We start from the raw sequence: 19,349 nt of genomic DNA on the forward strand, positions 1-19,349 counted from the left end.
GACCATAAAATGGTGTAGTTAGATTGTTGATGTCAGTTAATAGAATAGTGATCAGTACAGTTTTTCAGATATCCGTCAACTGTGAATACGATTCGGAAATTGAGAACCCTTTTGTTCAGATTAGGAAACTGCGAACGCGATCCCCTGAGGTGTAACAACAGGCAGACAGACTAACAAACACACAGACAGATGAACACGTCGTGAACAGAACGTTCCAAAACAATCATCACTCGATGAAATAAAAAATCTAGCCTCTATATTGGCTTCATGTGACTCCAATATTGTTCGACAGTTGTCCACTGTCGGTTAGATATTACACCAATATGCGCTCGATATTAGTCCAATATCGGTTAGAAATTGTCCAATGAGGGTTTGATTGATGTGTGAATAAAATCTGGACCATTTCTGGGTAATAATCGATCCCTTAATAGATGATTCTGGATCCAATTTTGGAAGAGGCTTCAAATCTGGCTTTTCGTTCGACCCTCCCTTTTTGGACACTAGTTACGTTATCCAAAAATAGATTAAAAACTGTGCTGTCTCAGAGTCAGCCGTTTGGATCCATTTACATCCGATTTTGGACAATATTTTTTAACAGTGCACGTCTTAGGAAATAGTCAAGTGCTAATAGAGTAGTGATGATGGTACTATTTTTCGCGTATGTGATTCGGTTTAGTTTGTTTTTATGTTCTCATGTTACCACACTTTGTGGTACACTTCTCTCGAAGAGAAGTATTATATACTTCTGATAGTATTGACAATCACAATGTTTTTATTGATAGTTCTTACCATTATCAGGTTTTTAAATACAATCATTTTTCAATGATTTAAACTTTGCGTTTTTTCGTTAATATATAGCTATAACAATTTAAAAAAGATCAAAGTTTATCGTAAAAAATAATAATGGCGGTTACTCGTCCAAATACTAATCGATAAAAGAAACCAAAACCACATTTGTATCAAGAAACGTATGGATCATAATTTTTTATTCGAAATCGAATAAAAGGTATCGCAATAAGGTTTTTGGACTAAAATTCTTCTGATTATGTTAAAAATTTTAGTTTTTCGGAAAAAAAACTTACGATTAATAATTGCATCACTCTACCTTTTTCCGAAAAAAATCGAGACGAAATACTTTTATATAATCTTCGTTTTACAAATTTTGGTATGTGAATATATTTGAATAATAGTTAACCGATCCCCGAGCCCTACTTCCACCAGCCGAGGTTGTTGAGCCTACAGGCTCCCATAATAGCTTCTTCCTCAATAAAGAGGTGAAGGGGAAGCATATTAAGAAGGATTTCCAGAGAAGCTGTGGGGGCTGTCCTCATGGACCCCGTGATACCGATGCACGCCAGCCTTTGAAGCTTGCGTAGTTCATCTTGGGCTGTCTTAAGGCGAACCCTGGGCCACCAGACAAGAGCTCCATAGGAGACCACTGGCCTGATGATCCTAGTATAAATCCAGTTTACAGCGCCAGGGCTTAAGCCCCAGGACTTGCTGACTGAACTCCTTAAACGCCAAATTTTGGCCTTCTTGATGCTCAGATCAAGATGGGATTTCCAAGTAAGCTTGGCATCAAGAGTCACGCCAAGATACTTGACCTCGGAGGACTTCTTTAAAACCTGTCCAAAGAAGGAAATATCGTTGAAGAGGTCATTGGTCCTTTTCCGGGTAAACGGTATAAGGACAGTCTTGTTGGGATTGACGGTCAGGTTAACTCCCCTACACCATTCCTCAACATCATGCAGGACAGATTTCATCAGTGCAGCGATAGTTACAGGGAACCTCCCTGTAACAATCACTGCGATGTCATCCGCATAGCCAAAACAGTGACACCCCCCTCCCCGAGTCGACCCAGCAGCTCATCCACCACCAGGCACCAAAGAAGAGGGGAAAGAACCCCTCCCTGAGGACAGCCACGGTCGGTGGAGATCTCCAAGGATTCCCCGAGAAGAGACGCCGTCACCCTACGATACGTGAGCATGGATTTTATCCAACGACACAAAGTGTCGTCAATACCAAACCGCTCCGCAGCGCGAAGGATGACTTCACTAGAGACCCTATCAAAGGCTCCCTCAATATCAAGGAAGATGGCCAAAGACATCTCCTTGAACTCGATGACCCTGTCAAGGCAGTTCAAAATGCCATGAAGCGCCGTCTCTGTAGATTTGCCTTTCTGATAGGCAAACTGAAAAGTGGACAGGGGTGTGTGGGAAAGAACACCATCCCGCAAATACCTGTCCACCAATTTCTCTAAAGTCTTTAGGAAGAAAGAGGTAAGACAGATAGGTCTAAATGCCTTAGCCTCAAGATAGCTCGTCTTCCCAGGTTTGGGAATAAAGATAACCTTCGAGCGCTTCCAGATATCTGGAATATGCGCCAGAGCAATGCAGGCTCTAAATATCCTGCACAGATAAGGGCCAATGGCGTCTATGCCTTCCTGGAGGAGAGCGGGAAAGACGCCATCTGGGCCAGGGGACATATAGGGCTGAAAGGAGTTTAAGTCTAGAGTATGTAACTATCTTGTTGGCGATGCCCCAGTCCGCCCTGTGTGCTCTCCGAAAGTGCACGGGGGGAGCGTCGGTGCTTGTGAGGTCAAAAGCCTTGGAGTCCGGAAAGTGTACCTTAAGCATATGCTTAAGGGTATCAGTCCCTGACTTGGTAAACTCACCTTCTGCCACCTTGATGGTGCTGAGCTGGTGAGTATTATCATGAGCCAGGATCTTCATGATCTTGGCAGTAGCGAGGGCATCAGAGATGCTACCGCAGAAGTCCCTCCAGGAGTTCCTCTTGGCCTCCCGGATGGCTTTATTATATTTATTGAGGGTCTGTCTATAAATAGTCCAGTCCCCAGTCCTCTTAGCCCTATTAAAGAGTTTACGAGTGAGCTTGCGAAGCTTGCCAAGTTCCGTATTCCACCAAGGAACGAGCCTCGGCCGGCTGGCAGGCTTCGCCGGACAGTTGTGGTGGTAGGAATTGATAATGGCTTGTTGCATGAGATCAACTGCCAAATCAAATTCCAGCACCGAGGAAAGCTTTGGAGCATTACCTCTGAGTAGGAGGCAAAGTTCCTCCCTGTAGTCGGACCAGTCGGTCCGACGGGGGTTGCGCAGTTCCGTCTTAACCGAAGTTGACTTGACCGCGACCGAGAAGCAGATGTGCCTATGGTCCGAAAGAGACGGTTCATTAGACACATGCCAATTAGAAACCGACAGACTGATATTGTCTGTGGCCAGGGTGACATCAATGACATCCTTTCTGTTAGAAGTAACGAAGGTTGGCTCATTGTGCCTGTTGAGAATATGCAGGTTCGTACCGACCAGATATTCAAGTAGTTCATCACCACGTCTGTTGCAGTCACTACTGCCCCACGTGACATGGTGGGCATTGGCATCACAGCCCAAAATGAGCCTGTCCCCCTGCCTCTCACAGCGGTCGACAAGAACGACAACCTCCTGTGGTGGAGGGGAACCCGTGGCATCATGGGGAAAGTAAGCAGACGCCATGATAAGGCCAGTTGCCACTCCAGAAGAGGAGGGCATTACCTTAATCACAGCAGTATCCCTAGTGAGGTAGTTCGGAAGTGGAAGGATGTCAAGACCCTTCCTGGTCAGAACACACGCCCTGGGGTTGGGTGAGGTAAAGTCATAAGAGATATTACCTACATTCTTTAAACGAAGGATTTTACCATTATGAATCCAAGGTTCCTGAATGAGGGCCACATCCAGGCCCTCTAAGGCAAACCTCCGGCATAGAACTGCCGAGGCTGCTTTGCAGTGATGCAGGTTGATCTGGATCACCTTGATGCTCATGTCTTAGGAAGAGAGGCGGCCCCGGCTACTTGCTTGGCGGTAGCGCGGAGTCCCGATCCAGGACCGGTATCTCCTTCGCCTCCACCAGCAGCACCCTCGGCCCCCAACTCCATCCCAGTAACAGGAGCGTAGGTCCTCTCGGTATCAGAGTCCTTCAAAAAGTCGGACTCTGTCCCGAGGTCTTTTTCTGAGCTATCTGGAAAGGATGGCTCTAAATTAATGCCAGCAATATTTGCTGCCAGCTCCCCACTCAGTATTGCCTTCTTCTTCAGAAGCCTCAGAGGCATTCTGGAGAGGGTCCTTTGGCGCATTCAGGACTTTTAATGTCCCGACATCCACGCCAGTAAGACCCTCGAAGCCGGCCTCCTTGATGGCCTCCATGGAGGAGCCATCAATTAGGAAGATCCAGCGTCTGGTGCTCTTCTCATCGAACGACTTCAGGCACCGCCAACAGTCGGTCAGAAACCTACCATTGTAGGCCTTCAATCGTCGGAGAAGAGCCACCGGATCAGTGGTGCGACGGTCCTTGGTCCGGAAGGACACCTTGAACGGCTTCGGGAGTTCACTGGCCTTCATCACTGAAAGCCGTGTTCCCCCTGTGGCACGCTCATTATGGTGTAGCACCTTCACGAGCCATTCGCTGGTCGCAGAATCCCCACATGAATAGATCATGGCCCCAGCCATGATGTGGAAATTGAGAGGACGCGGCAGCGAGCTTCCCGAAGAAAGCTCAGCGTCCAGTGCGTCAAGTATAGCGGCCTGGATGGGAACGACGTCCTCCTCCGTGACCGCATTAGTCGGATAGCCATCTTTAACGATGGCCATCTTGACAATACTGGCGACGTCGCAGTAAGACTTGGTCTTCTTTGACGCCGCAGCTTGTAAGCTAGGCGAGGGATCATGGTCCTCTGCCCTAGCTCTCTTTCCAGAAAGGGTGGTAGTTTCTCTTGCACCAGGCGTAGAGTCCGTACCCGGGACGTTACTCCCAGCACCCGAAGGTACAGGAGTCCCATCTCGGCCCGTATCTCTTGCACCCAGTGCAGAGTTCTGGCCACCTTTTTGGGATTGTTTTCTTCGGCGGTTGGCCATGCGCCTCCTATTAACTTCACTCAACCTGGTGGAACCCGATTGAGGAGCAGGAGGTGACTTTTGGCCTTCCGCCGATTGCGGGTGGGTGCTGCCAGAGGCAGCATCTCGCCCAGAAGCAGGTTGGGAGTTGCCTCCTTCCCTGAGAGAAGGCTGGGTACCGGTAGAACCGGCTCCATGCCCAGGTTTGTTTTTGGTTTTTGTTTTTAAAGAATCCATAATGATCCCACGAGGAATGAGGCAAGTAAAAGGTCACCACCCGGTAGTCCTCAACCCGGGTGGAAGGCTAATTACAACGGGGTTTCGCCTGGTGCCCCGAGGGGATCGTTCGAGATACCGTAGATTAACTTCCCCGGTACCACACAGCCCTCAGCACGATACCTGCACACCTTGGCTTGGGAAGGGCGCGTATCAACTCAGCCCACAAAACGCAGTGGTTGACCAGCTCTCACCACCGAGGAGGTGTGATACAACGCACTGTTGAGGACCCAAGCTGGCGGCCGCGTGACTATAGCCGTTAAATGCTGTTCTTGGAAAAAATGGGCTTTTCGTGGGCAGTGGTGAATCATAGGTTTTGATAGATTTTAAAAAAAGGATTTCAGAAAAATTGAGCTGAAAAAGTTACATTTTGATATTTGAAATTTGAAAATATACCGTAAACTGAAAACTAAATAGGCGTTGACGTTATAATAGTCGATACTATGAGCGCTAAGCTTAAAATGTCAACTTTTGAAACTTATTATTTTATTAATGGACTATAGTTTTGGTTAGTTTTTATAATGGTTTTGAGGTTCTTTATTAACATTAAATGATTATAAAGCATTTTCTTTCTAATTCTTTCGACCTTCAAAAGCCGAGTGAGTACAACTCTAAATTTTAATTGGAAATAAACCTCCTCGAGTCGAGACGAGGGCTCACAATCCACTTAAAAGCTTTTTCTTAAATAATTAAATAAATATAATTGATATTAATTATTTTAATCGTCAGTAATTTACCTTAATTTTAGTTAAGTTGTTTTAAGAAACGTTATTCCTAATATAATTTTAAACATAGCTATTGTTGACGTTTCAATTCTAGCGTATGCCTCTTTAACAATTTTTGGAGATTTAGGTTAAATGTAAGTTGGCCGGTTCCCGAGAAGGGATAAGAAATAGTGTAATTGCGTGAAACTTTAGTGGAAGCCCTGCCATTGGAGGCGGGACGTTTCTCGTAACCCAAGCCGATTGCAGCGTTCATTGAAAAGTTTCTCCGCTTTGAAACGCAAGTGGTAAAAATGAACTGAAGCTATCATTAAGATAAAAAAATTCGCACTCAATTGTGAACTAAATTAAGAAAAGAATTCAGTCTCGCATTAATAAGAACTGGCAAATATATACGAGTAAAGTTTACAGTTATTTAATTAATCGAATTAAGTACAAAGATCTATTAAAACTGTACCAAATGCTAAAACGCATTAAATAAAACAATTATTGCTAGAAGTTGACCCCTCGGAATTATCTTAATTTTGGAATGATAATAAGCTTATAACCAGCTTTTCTGTCTGATATTGAATTTTCCTCTTTTAGGATATAATTGTATCAAGGCTTAAAACGGAGATCATATTAGATTTACAGATTGAAATCCCCCCTTCATTTTAAGAACGTATGAACACTGCAAAAGAATAAAGCCTGACATATATTATCTGCCACAAAGCACTTGTACGTAAATAGTCGCTTAAGTAAATATTGTTGGAAAACATACCAACCTTAATGTCGTTTTCTTTATATAACTGAATAAATATGGTTTTAGCCACATCGTTAACGAAGGGTTATTAGTTCGACCTAGTGTGTTGAAGATGATGAATGTGTTTCGTTCGCAGGTGTGAGCCTCTAACCGTCATTTTTCATTTACACTTCTGTATTTCCTTTTTAACGGATCACGTGACGTTAAGTCCTCCGCTGTGCGACCAGGTAGGTGCGTGCTACATACAGAAACTATAGACCTTTTCAATGTAAAACACGTTGGGAAACCAAAATAAACCTCTCCGAGTCGTGACGCAATTAAGAGGTTTTTCTTAAATAATTAAATAAATATAATTGATGTAATTTAATCGTCACTAATTTAGCTAAATTATAGTTCAATCATTTTAAGAAATTTTATTCCTAAAATCAATTTAAACATAGATATTGTTGACGTATGAATTCAAGCGTATGCCTCTTTAAAAATTTTTGGAAATTTAGGGTAGGTCTATATAAAGCGATTGATTTTTTTAATCACTATAAGTGATAACAGGAATACATAGATTTAGTAAATCTATGTATTCTTGGTGATAAGAAAGCTCGCAATTGCTTGAACCTTTGGTGTAAGCCCTGCCAGTGAGATTCTAGACGTTTCTCGTAACCCCAGCTAATCGCCGCGTAAATCTTAACCATCATGATGATAATGGAGTAGAAGCCAATAATTGCTTTCTGCACAAACACGTTTGCTCCGATTTGCCAACTGCGAACGCGGTGACAGACACACACACACAGTGTAAATACTCTCCGTGACGTCATCGTCACTCGGAGAGGTAAAAGGGGGCTAGGCAACCCTCAGTATCAGGACATACAAGGGGGTAGATACATTGTCGACTCTGAGCACTCTCATGATGATACAAAGAGACTACAGTGCGGGCGCCAAAAAGCGAGGTGAAAGGCATCGAAATGGTCGATTGTGTGCCGTTCAAAGGTTCAACTTACCTTCCCCCTTTGACTTTCATTTCTCTACTTCCTCCATGGTGGAACCGTTGCGAGCGTGCGCCTTAAAATTTAAACTCTCCCTAGTTTGAACGTCACCTGAGACTACTTCAGAGTAAATTTGAAGGTTTCTCAGGCTTCGGTAGTTGTGCTGAGTAACAATTAGTACCCTTTTAAAATAAGTTTGTTGGCCGGTAATAGTGCGCAGACCAAATTTGCGTCCGGCTCTTCTCTGAGAGTATTCCCACGTGACCCTCCTCCATTTCTCGTAGCTGTTCCGATATGCATTCGGCCTTCTAATCTCTAGTTCTTCCACGAATCAACAAACGCGTTGTTATCATTTTTGCTACATTGTATCGATTGCACTAACAGTTTTACCCAAATAGTAACAGTAATAAGTACTAACAAAGACAAGTAGACAGTGAGCGAAGTAAGTAGGGCGTTGGCATCGCGCGATTCACGTTGCCAACGATGTGGCTTTATTATGGGCGAGCCCATCTTGTTTTTGCTTTTTGTGGTTATTTACCTCATGCTAAGTTTTTTCACGTGTAGCTATTCTTATCTTCTATAAAGCAGTAAAATAAACAAAGAAAAATAATGTAATTAAGGAACTGAACTCCTTAAGTATTCCAAGTTTGGCCCTAGTAACAGTTTCGTTAGCGGCGGCGAGTGGTCAACAACAACAGCAGATAAAGTGCACGGCGCTAACAACTATCAGAACTCCGATGTATGATACTACTCCAAGGTCTGTATATTTTTCAAAATTTCGCACTAGCGACCCGATGCTAAAACTGTAATCAACGAAGAGTACAATATCTATATCTGCAGAAGTCCATTAAATTAACCTAAGAAGTAACCTCTCCCCTTTGCCAAGCCAAAACTGGAGTTCGTAAGGAAAGTCAACTTGTAGGGGATCAACTGGAGCCGCACTATGCGTTCGTTCCTTATTTTTGATCTTTTTTAGAGCAAAACCGTTCCTGGTCCCTTTAGAGATCCAGCGTTCATGGGCTGAAGAAGTCACGCCCCGCTCACGTGAAGAAAGACTTGTTGATTGGAATTGAATAAAGCGTTGAATTCGTCTAAAGCAAAAAACTGAGTGACTTTGTTGGGAGGCGGAAAAAGTTAAAAGGACTTACCCACCAGAAACGTACTCTATACCAGCCATTGTAATTGCTTACTTCCTAGGGTAATTTAATGGACTTCTGATATCTGTAAAAGTAAAGTCCTGACGTACTGACTGATAATTCAGAATGTAGGACATAATCCCCCTTAGGAGAAGAAAAGGACATAATCCCCTCAGGTAGGAGACAAAATCCCCCGGAAAATTTCCCCCGAATGGATGCCGAAGACAGAATACCCCAAGCCCTAGGACAAATTCCCCCCAGCCCCAGGACAAATTCCCCCCAGCCCCAGGACAAATTCCCCTCAATTAATGTAAAAAATAATATTTTGGAAAAGGCGTACCTTTGTTGGTCGCTATAATTTCCATGGTTTAATGAACAAGTGCTAAAATATGCATTGTCTTTTATAGAAATCTTAAAAAATATTAAGCCTGTAACTATAGGCCTAAAGGGAGGGAAATCTCAATATTTTAAAATGTAATGTTACTTCGGAAGAAAATAAATGTAAAAAATAATATTTTGGAAAAGGCGTACCATTGTTACAATATTTGCAAAATATTATTAACCGAACCCAACCTAACCTAACCTAACCTAACCCATCCCAACCCAACCCAACCGAACCTAACCTAACCTAACCTAACCCAACCTAACCTAACCCAACCTAACCTAACCTAACGCAACCTAACCTAACCTAACCTAACCCAACCAAACTCAACTGAACCCGAATAAAATCAAAAAATTGACAAACTGAATGTCAATATTGAATGTTAGTGACACAACCAATAAACAATTCGAAAGCAAAAATTGTTTCATATTTTTCTCCATTATTCACGCTAATAGCTAATTATTAAAACGTAAACCCATTCCTACCCTAGAAATGAATGAAACTGAACGAAATAATTTCAAATTATATTTTGATAATACTCACGTACCTTCGGGGAATCGAACCCACCATTCGTCTCTCCGCTGTTCAACGCCTTATCCACTACGCCACCAGATCGCTGAGGCTTCCAGTGTTTTAGATAATATTGATATTGTATTTTTTATTGTCGGGGGATTATGACCGGGGAATTTTGTCCAGAGGGTGGGGGATTTTGACTAGAGAGTGGGGGGATTTTGTCTACAGAGTGGGGGGATTTTGTCTTGAGAGTGGGGGGATTTTGTACTCTTAACTAGGATGGGGGGGGGGAAATGACCGGGGGATTTTGTCTTGAGAGAGGGGGGATTTTGTACGTTTTTAAAAATGGGGGAATTATGACCGGGGGTCTTTTGTCTTGGGGGCATTTAGTCCGTATACCGATAATTCAGGCCCAGCCCAAATTAGCTTGACCTAAAAGGCTGAAATTTTACAGGAAAGTTACTGTATAGTAGTAGGCACGCTGCCATCATGAAAAATGGCGGCCAGAAATGTAACGAAAACCTTCGTTATGGAATAACGTTGATTGCGCGTTTCAAACGATTTCAATAACATTTTGTATACTGGTTCCCAATACCCTACAGACAAGCCTTATGGCTTTTGATGTTCGATTTTCCGTCATCTTTAAAAATGGCAGCCCGATAACAAATTAAAAGGTTCCAACAGGCATGGACGAACCATGCAACGGGCAACGCCGAGTGCCTTTGCTGCTAGTTTTTACCTCTCCGAGTGACGATGACGTTACGGAGAGGTGTTACACTGGACGTGTCTGTGTGTGTGTCTGTTTTTCTGTGTGTGTCTGTCACCACGTTCGCAGTTGGCAAATCATAGCAAACGTGTTCGCAAAAAGCAGTATTAGCTTCTACTCCATTATCATCGTTGGGGTTAGGATTTACGCGGCGATCGTCTAGGGTTACGAGAAACGTTAAGTCTCCCAATGGCACGGCTTTCACCAAAGGTTCACGCAATTGCGGGTTTTCTTATTACTTATGGTGAATAAATCCGACTATCGCCTCATATACCCCAAATATTCAATAATTGTTTAGAGGCATACGCTTGAATTCAAACGTCAACATTAGCTATGTTTAAAATGATTTTAGGAATAAAGTTTTTTAAAACGATTAGCAAGAATTAAGGTAGATTTCTGACGATTAAATTAATTAATATCAATTGTATTTATTTAGCTATATAAGAAAAACCTCTTAATTGCGTCTCGACTCGGAGAGGTTTCTTTTGGTTTCCCAACTTGTCATATAATTCTATTAAATTATTATCGCTTACAGACAACACTTGTTCCTTTTCTCTTCTGAAGTTTTGATACGTGCAAGGATTTACGTGAATGGTCGAAATGTCGCCGACAGAATTTGAATTTATGGGAAGTGATCGATATTTTAAATACAAGTATCTAAAATTAGAATTTTCATATCTCACACGTTACTTTCGATTTCAAAATGATTTTTTTTAAATTTTAGATACACACAGGAAACCCCAATAAACGTAACGACACTCGAGGTGAGTTTATCAACATTGGGTTTCAGACAGAATTATTTTCCTAGATTGCAAATAAACTTTTAGCTTTTCTTATCAGGAAACGTGGGAGATGGAGAACACCGTGCCATGTTACAAAATTATTGGCGATTATTTAAGGCGATCCCTCAACATGAAGTAATTGGAATTCAATTCGAGCAATCGCTAGAAACGAGAAAGAATTGCGTTAACGTACAATCATGAACGAAATAGTGAACAATCCAGGACTTAACAGCCGTTCATTCACAAGTTGTTGAGAGAGAAAAAAATTAGGGGAAAAATTGAAGTTGAATTGATTTTGGTAACGCCATCTGTGGATGAAGAAATAAAGCATAATATTTGAACTTTTGAAGTCGAATGGAGTAAAACCCGTTATCACCGGTTTACTCTTCTTCAAATATTGGAATTGGGTCGTTATTTCTGTAAAATGGTTAAGAATAAGCACCGTGTGTTTCCATACCGTAACAGTGATAATCGGTATTTACATAACCCGCATTCTCTATTTCGCGTATGCAGCCACAGAAAGCCACCCTCTAACGTGACCTTTAATTCTGTCCCTAAAATGACGTTGTTCCGCTAGCGCGAATTTCAATCAACAGGGGCAATAGTAGTAGTGGGCGGTTTTTTCGCTAAAGACATGTCCTGGATTGGTCTCTATTTCGTTCATGGTACAATCAAGAGAAAATAGAAGAAGAGAGTATAGAAGGTTGCTGCGACTCGATTGAGGGGTTAGATTTCAACCGACCTAGCGTCGCGACTCCACACCCCTTCCAGGATAGCCTCCTCACAGCTTTTAGACAGAGAAAAATAGTTCCCGCAAAACAGACTATGGACTCAGAGGCAGGGCCGGAAATAAGCAAAGGACACTGGACGTTGTCCAATAAAACTTTAAAATGTCCCATAATTTTTTAAAAAACTAAGGGGGTCACTGGACGGTTGACCAGTAAAGTTTTCCGACGCTTTGACAGCTTGACTATGAAGACGCGACGCAATTTTTGCGCACTGGGACAATGTCCTATAAATTTTCCAGTCAAAGGGGGTACCACTGAACACAAGTCCTATAAACATTTTTTCTTATTTCTGGCCCTGAGGCGGTAAACGAGGGCGGCTCGCTCTCCCAGAACATAGCCCACTCGTTCACGCGCAGCGTCCGTCAGCGCAGATCGAGTGGGCTATGTCCAGAATTCAGCAGCGCTACTTTCCAACAAAAAAATCTAACTTCTAACCTTCTGATTGCTTACTTTTAGTTTTAGAGAGAGGGGGAGGGTTAAAACTGGACGAAGTAAAAAGCAGGGATATAGTTAAATTTTGACCCAAGTATTGGTACTATTGGAATATTATTCGCCTGTTTCGACCCGATAAAATTGAAATGTACATATGGCGATTAATCGAAATGTTTAAATATTAATCAAGGTATAATTGGTTTTCAATTAGATACTCCAGTAATCAAATTAATCGGGTTTCGGACCGTAGTCAAAAATCATTGTTCGTGCTTAAATCTCAGAACACCTAACCCATGGACAGGAAAAGCATTGTAAAACACGTGTAAACAAATGGAAATGCGTAGCACGCGCCCTCACGCGTCTACCGACCGCAATTTATCGCCAAATGTACCGAAAATAAAAATTGGTCTGTAATGTTTCGGGATATTTTTTAGCCAAGGCTTAGTGTTAAACAGACTTTATTAACAATACCAGAATTATATTTACAAAAACTAACTTGATAGATCGCTTATGAATCTTTAATGAGAGAGAGGCTAAAATAAATAAATAATGAAATTCAACTCACTCAAATAGCTGGGTATTTTTACCATATCGATGACTGGAGACCTCTACTACTCGAAAAACAAAATGGCGCGAATTTTACTAGGGTTTGGTGAAAAACATCCAACATCCGCCGCCACAGCGCTTGTGTCAGGCGTTGCTCTAACCAAACCAAGCTCCCTATGGGTTAGGTGGTCTGAGCTAAAATTTTATTTTCTGGACTTTTCTTGTAGTGTACATTACGAAGGGCATAAAATTAGTTTTTTTGACGCTGATAAACTGTTAACAGCACCGGATGCTTTCAACGTAGGTGAAAAAGAGATGTATGGATTAAGTACAAATTTCTAATAACTGTGGTTTTAGAAAGCAAATATTATCTTGATACCCATGCCACGCTCATTTTTCGAGCATGGCCGGCATGAATATTTCACTCCGTCTCCGGTTTTCCGCATGACCAAGACTATAATCGTGTCCACCGCCCCGATGAAAGTCACTTCAACTTCCTTGTCCTTCTTAAATATGGAAACTCAAGTAAACTTTGCTCAACTGCCCAATTCATTGTATTACATTCTTGTTTCGATTAGGTGGTTATTTTGACGGGGTTAACCTTGGTGCTTCTGTCACTTTTGCTTGTCGTTCACTCCATCGTAACCAACAAGTACAAGTCGGTGCCCAACAAGACATTTTTCAAGAAAATGGCTCAGGAAACACTAGAAAATGTCTGGGACAACGCGTCGCTCTTGTGCGCCGAACGTAAGGCATTGAAGCGCTCGCTTACATTTGAAAATACTTATCCGTCAGTTTCATATTGGGAATCCCATTAGCAGAGATTGCGTTCCCATATAACGAAGAATGTCTAGCGCTTTAATCAGACGTATTAATATTTTGTAGCGATTCCCTCCATTTTGCCGCACATTACTTGTCGTCTGCTCGCTTCGTCGTGGCTGATCGGAGTGACTTTCATTCTGTTTTTCTTGGGTTTTTTCTTGCGAACGGAGTTCTCGACGGAAAGCTACAACTGCATTGACACCCTCTCGGACTTGATCAAATCGGGAATTCCACCAACAATGATAGAAGAAGCCGGAACTCTAGAGAATTTGAAATATTTGGTAAATAGGCGTTGCCGTGTTAATTAAGTTCTCTATTCTTCTGGCGTCATTGGTGCGTATTTGTAGGCAGCCCAGGACCCAGTCGTTAAGGAATGGCTAGACGCGCAAGATCAGGAGAACATTTTCACCAGTCTTATGGATTATATGTCGTTTGACGGATACCATCCAATTCTATCCGGGGAGAAAGCTTTAATCATAACTGACATGTATCTGACTTGGATGATGGCAGAATTCTTCACGTCTGATTCCATGAGCAAAGTCGAGCTCTTGGAGGACAATGGAAGTCTTTACTTTTCGCAGCAAGACGTTGGTTTCGAGTACCTACACCTGATTTTCAACACCTCCTGGATGAGAAGCTCACCGCAAGTGCACGAAAACCTCCAACTGAGGTCCTTACTATTTTTATCGTAGAATGATTCAAGGGCCTGACGCCTGTTTTATTATAGTCTGGAACCTTTGTTCGAAACGCAAGTTTTCAAATATCTCGAATTTCAAAAGCATCACTTAATTGAACAAGTCACGTGGAAGAGACCGTTGAAAAGCACAACTAATTTGGACCTGAGTAGTGTCTTTGTTCCTTTCTTCTTGCTTTTCATGCTGTTGTCAGGAACAGTAGCAGCCGTCATCACCGAAATCATCTTCAACCGCTTTGCTTAATCCAATTTTGCTTAAGTTCAAAAAGCTTTACCGCTTCGAAATGACGTCCACATGTTACGTCATTTTAAATCGACCCTAACCTCCAGGGGACATTTATTATGTACTTCTATTGTCACTGAGATTAAAAAGTTGTACTTGAGTGTGAATTTTACTAGCATTCTTAATGTCTTCATATTTTCAACCTTTTCCGCGTCTTACCTTCTGTATGGCCAATGTACCCAGCTTTCCAATCCCCTGTAGGGTTTATAAGATCCTCGACTTCTTATCTTCCCCTGGATTGGAAACCCCAAAACTGACTGTAGTGTTGTAACGATGAAGCTTATTGTTTAATTAACTCTCAATTTGCAAAATATTCATTGTTACGAAAGAATGAAACGAAAATAATTGTCGGAATAAAGGACTTTGGTGAGGAGCCAGGATTGACAAAGGGCAAAAAGAATTAATCTTCTGGGAGAAAGCGCCACACCACTTGACTTCGATAATAAAATTTCCCGCTAAAAATCGTGAAGCCATCACAATTTATTGACGCTACTTTGTTTTTCCATGATGGGTTTAATTTAGAAATAGGGTCGAAAAGTAAATATAACCGACCAAGCGTAATGAAAACAAGGTGTGTAATGAGAGCCTGTTTGTAGTGGAATCTCAGACCACCTAACCCATGGACAGGCAAATCCATGTTAAACCCTCGTTAACAAATGACAATACGTAGCACGCGCCCTCACGCGTCTACCGACCGCAATTTATCGCCAAATGTACCGTAAATAAAAATTGGTCTGTAATAGTTCGGGATATTTTTTAGCCAAGGCTTAGTGTTAAAACAGACTTTATTAACAATACCAGAATTATATTTACAAAAACTAACTTGATAGATCGCTTATGAATCTTTAATGAGAGAGAGGCTAAAATAAATAAATAATGAAATTCAACTCACTCAAATAGCTGGGTATTTTTACCATATCGATGACTGGAGACCTCTACTACTCGAAAAACAAAATGGCGCGAATTTTACTAGGGTTTGGTGAAAAACTTCCAACATCCGCCGCCACAGCGCTTGTGTCAGGCGTTGCTCTAACCAAACCTAGCTCCCTATGGGTTAGGTGGTCTGAGCTAAAATTTAATTTTCTGGACTTTTCTTGTAGTGTACATTACGAAGGGCATAAAATTAGTTTTTTTGACGCTGATAAACTGTTAACAGCACCGGATGCTTTCAACGTAGGTGAAAAAGAGATGTATGGATTAAGTACAAATTTCTAATAACTGTGGTTTTAGAAAGCAAATATTACACTGTAAAAAATAGGGGTGTTTTTAAAGTGTTATATCGGTGTTATTTTATAATACACCAATGTTACACGTTTATCACTCCAAAAATACACTCTAAGAAATTGGGGTGTTTTAAAAGTGTTATATCGGTGTTATTTCATAATACACCTTTAACTAAAAAATTGCAGCACATTTAAGGGTGTTGTTGAACACTGAAATTACGGTAAATAAGGAGCATACATATAAAAGTGTAATGAATGGTGTTAAAATAGGTTCTTTCCAAAAGCATGCTTAAAACTTGGATATTTTACAATAGCCTGCAGGTACCATTGAGCTTGTTTTATATCGTTGACGTCATAACATTCTTTAAAAACATAATTATATTTTCAGAGGGGGCTGTGGGTGTTGCCCAACGACTATGAAACATGAAAAATATTACAATTTTACTATAATATTGATGATTGAGTAGTCATTTTAGTACTGTCACGGGCAAGGCTTTTAAAGACTACGCGTAATCACTTTAGTACAGTCCGAGTGGCTAGACACTCGAAAACATTGCATAAGTATATTTTCAATAAATTATATACTCAAAAGCCTTGGCGATTTTACCTTCATTGTTATTGAATAAGACGGGGAACTTGAATGTTATAACAAATTTATTTGACCTCCTATTGACAGATTAATAAAAACCGCCCCTCGGACAAATATAGAATTCATTTCTAATCTTATATTTATCAAGCAGATGATAATGCATTTCTTTACCAGCCTTGAACATTGCCCACTGGTTTGAACTGGATTCTATTTCATATGAATGAAGTTTTGCGTGAAAAGATTTGGTTTTCAAAATAAAACCGCATATATACATTTGACCATTTATAATTAAGATATATTTTATCTCGACAAACCAGAGATTTCGTGGGTTAATTATATTAATTAAAAGGAGCCCTTCCTTTAAATACGATACATTGTCGTAAACAGCTGAAGTAACATTATACAGGTTTTCAATCTGTGGGAACTTCTCTAACAACATGTTTTGTAGTTCAATGGGGAATTCTTTCCTTTTTAAAAATTTACCGTGACTGGATTTTTGAATGCCTTCTGTTTTAGTTGCTAAAGAATTGAAGCATTCAAACATTTGATGCCTTACTGATAATGTTTTTGTTATATTTTTGAAGTTTTTGCTGTTTTCTGCTATGTCCTTGAAAATCGCGTGCTTGGCTTCAAATCTCATACACGAGATAGGGAAAAGCGGTCCAAATTTTCGAATACAATTGGGATAATGTATTAAGTAATGAAATTTTGGTGTTATGTTATCAGACCCATATTGCTCTCCAACACTTTGAATAAACTCATCAATTAAAATTTCTAACCGATCAATTTGGGGAAATGGAATTTTTTCTGCAAATAAGGCATCGCAAATTTGGCGGAGCTTCAAGTATATCTTCCAGTCAGAACTATCGTCGCTTACGTATCTTTCGAACATTAATGGGAAAAGCCTGAAGAAGCAAAATATTTCGCTGGCTGATCCTTTTAGATTACCATTCCCAGAAACGGAGTTTCTTAATTGAGGTTGTGGTTTGTTGATTTCAGTATTTCCATAAGGGAAGGTTTCAATAATTTTGTTAATATCTTCGATAGATACGCCATTTTCACGTATAAAACTGTTTAAAATTCGTTTGAGCAAAAATGGGAGAACCCCTTCGAGTAAATCGTGCATAATATCAGGAACCAGTTGTTCCGTCAAATCAAAGTACGAAAGAGTCATCAAAGGACTTTCATTTTTTACGCCATACAATGAGGATTCATTTGGATTTTTTTTTACGAATGACAAATGGTACTTGTGCCTATTTATGGATCTCAAAACCACCTCCTTTTCTGTCCGTTTCGTGCTGATTTCTGACTTATCAACCATGCAAAATCGGCAAATTCTGCCAGAGCCAAAATAAGGAACAAAACCACCTATTTTGTGCTGGCCGAGATTGTCACCACTTATTATAGAAGCGTACCCCTTTACGTGTACTCCTAAACCTTCAATAAGGACTCCTTCCTTGGCCAAGATTTCCAGTTCGTATAAAAGGGGCTTAAGGAATTCACTCCAACCATAACTGTCAATATCCTGAGACTTGGCTAGCGAGATTAGATGGATATCTTCCAATTTTGAGCGATATTTATATTTTCTATTCAATATTGTGAAATAGCACCCCAAAGTTTTGTGAACTCCCCGTTTGGATCCTAGAGGGTTCACAACCTCAAACTCATCGAAATAAATTTGAAGATGCAGAGTTTCTGGTGCTGGCAAATTGCCTTGGTTAGTTTGGACAATTTTCTTGCAGAACGATGCGTTAAGAAAATGGGATACAAAAGCGCCTTCAGATTCAGCAGTCGCAATTTCGTGAAATTTAAAATCTTCCTGTTTTTTATAAAGGTTAGCAATAGTTCGCAATAAAGGCACATAATGAAAATGGCGAGTTTTGATAGAGCCTTCTGAAAGAGCAAAGTTCACTTGAGTAGGTTCAACCATTCCCATTTCTGTCACACACACAGTTTTAATCTTATGTAAGGAATTTAAACTCTCGAATACCGCACTCACAGTTTCGATATCGCTGAAAATCTTATCTTTGCACTCATTTTCGTCCCAGTTTTCATCACCGTTAAATATTTTTTTGGCTTGAGCAGTTAATAATTCTTGGCATAAATTTAGCAAATCATTCGTTAAATCCTTAATTACTGAATGCGCCAAACGGTGTTGCTCGCTATATTTTAGTAAAATTAAAAGGATGGCTCTTTTCAAATCAAATGAATGTGAAGCTGCATTTATATTGTGGGAGTTTTCATCCACGTCCATTAAATTGTCAAAAGGCAATTCTAGATTATTTTCTTCTTGAATGTCATTATCATGGGGGATGGCATCATCAGCGTCATCTAAATTCTCCTGAAGCGCCGGAGAATGATTTTTCTTGAGGTGCCGTCTATAACACACCACTTTCTTGAAAACGCGGCCACATGAATCAATACTACACATTACACGAAAATTAGCTTCTTTTTCATGTTGAAATTCTATATGAGTCAATAATAATGACAGTTTTTTCGCGTAAAACGTGCATTTATCACAACTAAATAGTTTTAAATCGCTATGTGCCATTTTATTTGGAAAATTCAGAGAAAAATAACGGATCTTGAATTTGAAACTATTCAAAGTTTTGATAGTAACATCTCATCTAAGAAAATATTTCTAATCATAAATTAAAAACTAATAACCACTAGTTTTCAAGTTTATACAGAGTACGTTACGGAATTTTTTATCACTGTTCGTAAAAAATTGTGAGTTCCCCTCCCTACGTCAATTGCTGTTGGCGAATAAAACCACTATTTAAAGTGATA

The 19,349-nt window shown here is 40.7% G+C and overlaps 3 protein-coding genes and 1 long non-coding RNA gene across 11 annotated transcripts; 1 reads left to right on the forward strand and 3 right to left on the reverse strand.

Moving 5' to 3' along the window:
* Positions 1 to 1,529: 1,529 nt before the first annotated feature.
* On the reverse strand, positions 1,530 to 3,965 carry LOC149705360 (uncharacterized). 8 transcript variants are annotated; one of them, XR_016381573.1, is made up of 4 exons: positions 3,692 to 3,965; positions 3,549 to 3,627; positions 2,675 to 3,165; positions 1,530 to 1,625 (listed from the first exon to the last, which is right to left on the reverse strand). XR_016381573.1 is itself a non-coding variant. In XM_089865531.1 (4 exons), the coding sequence occupies exons 1-2, from the start codon at positions 3,813 to 3,815 to the stop codon at positions 3,124 to 3,126; spliced, it is 534 nt and encodes a 177-aa protein (XP_089721657.1). In that variant the 5' UTR covers positions 3,816 to 3,965; the 3' UTR covers positions 1,530 to 1,625; positions 2,675 to 2,868; positions 3,053 to 3,123. The 8 variants fall into 8 exon arrangements, 7 of the variants coding, with proteins under 7 accessions (XP_089721657.1, XP_089721654.1, XP_089721655.1 ...); XM_089865531.1 differs by having other exon boundaries at positions 2,675 to 2,868; positions 3,053 to 3,165; positions 3,324 to 3,965; XM_089865528.1 differs by having other exon boundaries at positions 2,675 to 2,835; positions 3,053 to 3,165; positions 3,320 to 3,965.
* Positions 3,966 to 6,141: 2,176 nt separating this feature from the next.
* LOC149705361 (uncharacterized) lies at positions 6,142 to 11,728 on the reverse strand. Its single transcript, XR_016381574.1, has 3 exons — positions 11,133 to 11,728; positions 10,934 to 11,057; positions 6,142 to 6,861 (listed from the first exon to the last, which is right to left on the reverse strand). It is a non-coding gene; the product is annotated as an uncharacterized LOC149705361 (long non-coding RNA).
* Positions 11,729 to 14,009: 2,281 nt separating this feature from the next.
* On the forward strand, positions 14,010 to 14,854 carry LOC149705362 (uncharacterized). The gene is made up of 3 exons (XM_089865671.1): positions 14,010 to 14,051; positions 14,118 to 14,440; positions 14,498 to 14,854. Exons 1-3 carry the CDS (start codon positions 14,010 to 14,012, stop codon positions 14,706 to 14,708), a joined length of 576 nt encoding a protein of 191 aa, XP_089721797.1. The 3' UTR covers positions 14,709 to 14,854.
* Positions 14,855 to 16,726: 1,872 nt separating this feature from the next.
* On the reverse strand, positions 16,727 to 19,110 carry LOC149705363 (uncharacterized). Its single transcript, XM_089865672.1, has 2 exons — positions 16,964 to 19,110; positions 16,727 to 16,766 (listed from the first exon to the last, which is right to left on the reverse strand). Exons 1-2 carry the CDS (start codon positions 19,108 to 19,110, stop codon positions 16,727 to 16,729), a joined length of 2,187 nt encoding a protein of 728 aa, XP_089721798.1.
* Between the last annotated feature and the right edge of the window lie 239 nt (positions 19,111 to 19,349).

This window comes from Phalangium opilio, unplaced genomic scaffold (assembly GCF_054372755.1).
Source record: "Phalangium opilio isolate 3A_F unplaced genomic scaffold, DU_Popi_V2 ptg000014l_1, whole genome shotgun sequence".
NCBI lineage: Eukaryota > Metazoa > Arthropoda > Arachnida > Opiliones > Phalangiidae > Phalangium > Phalangium opilio.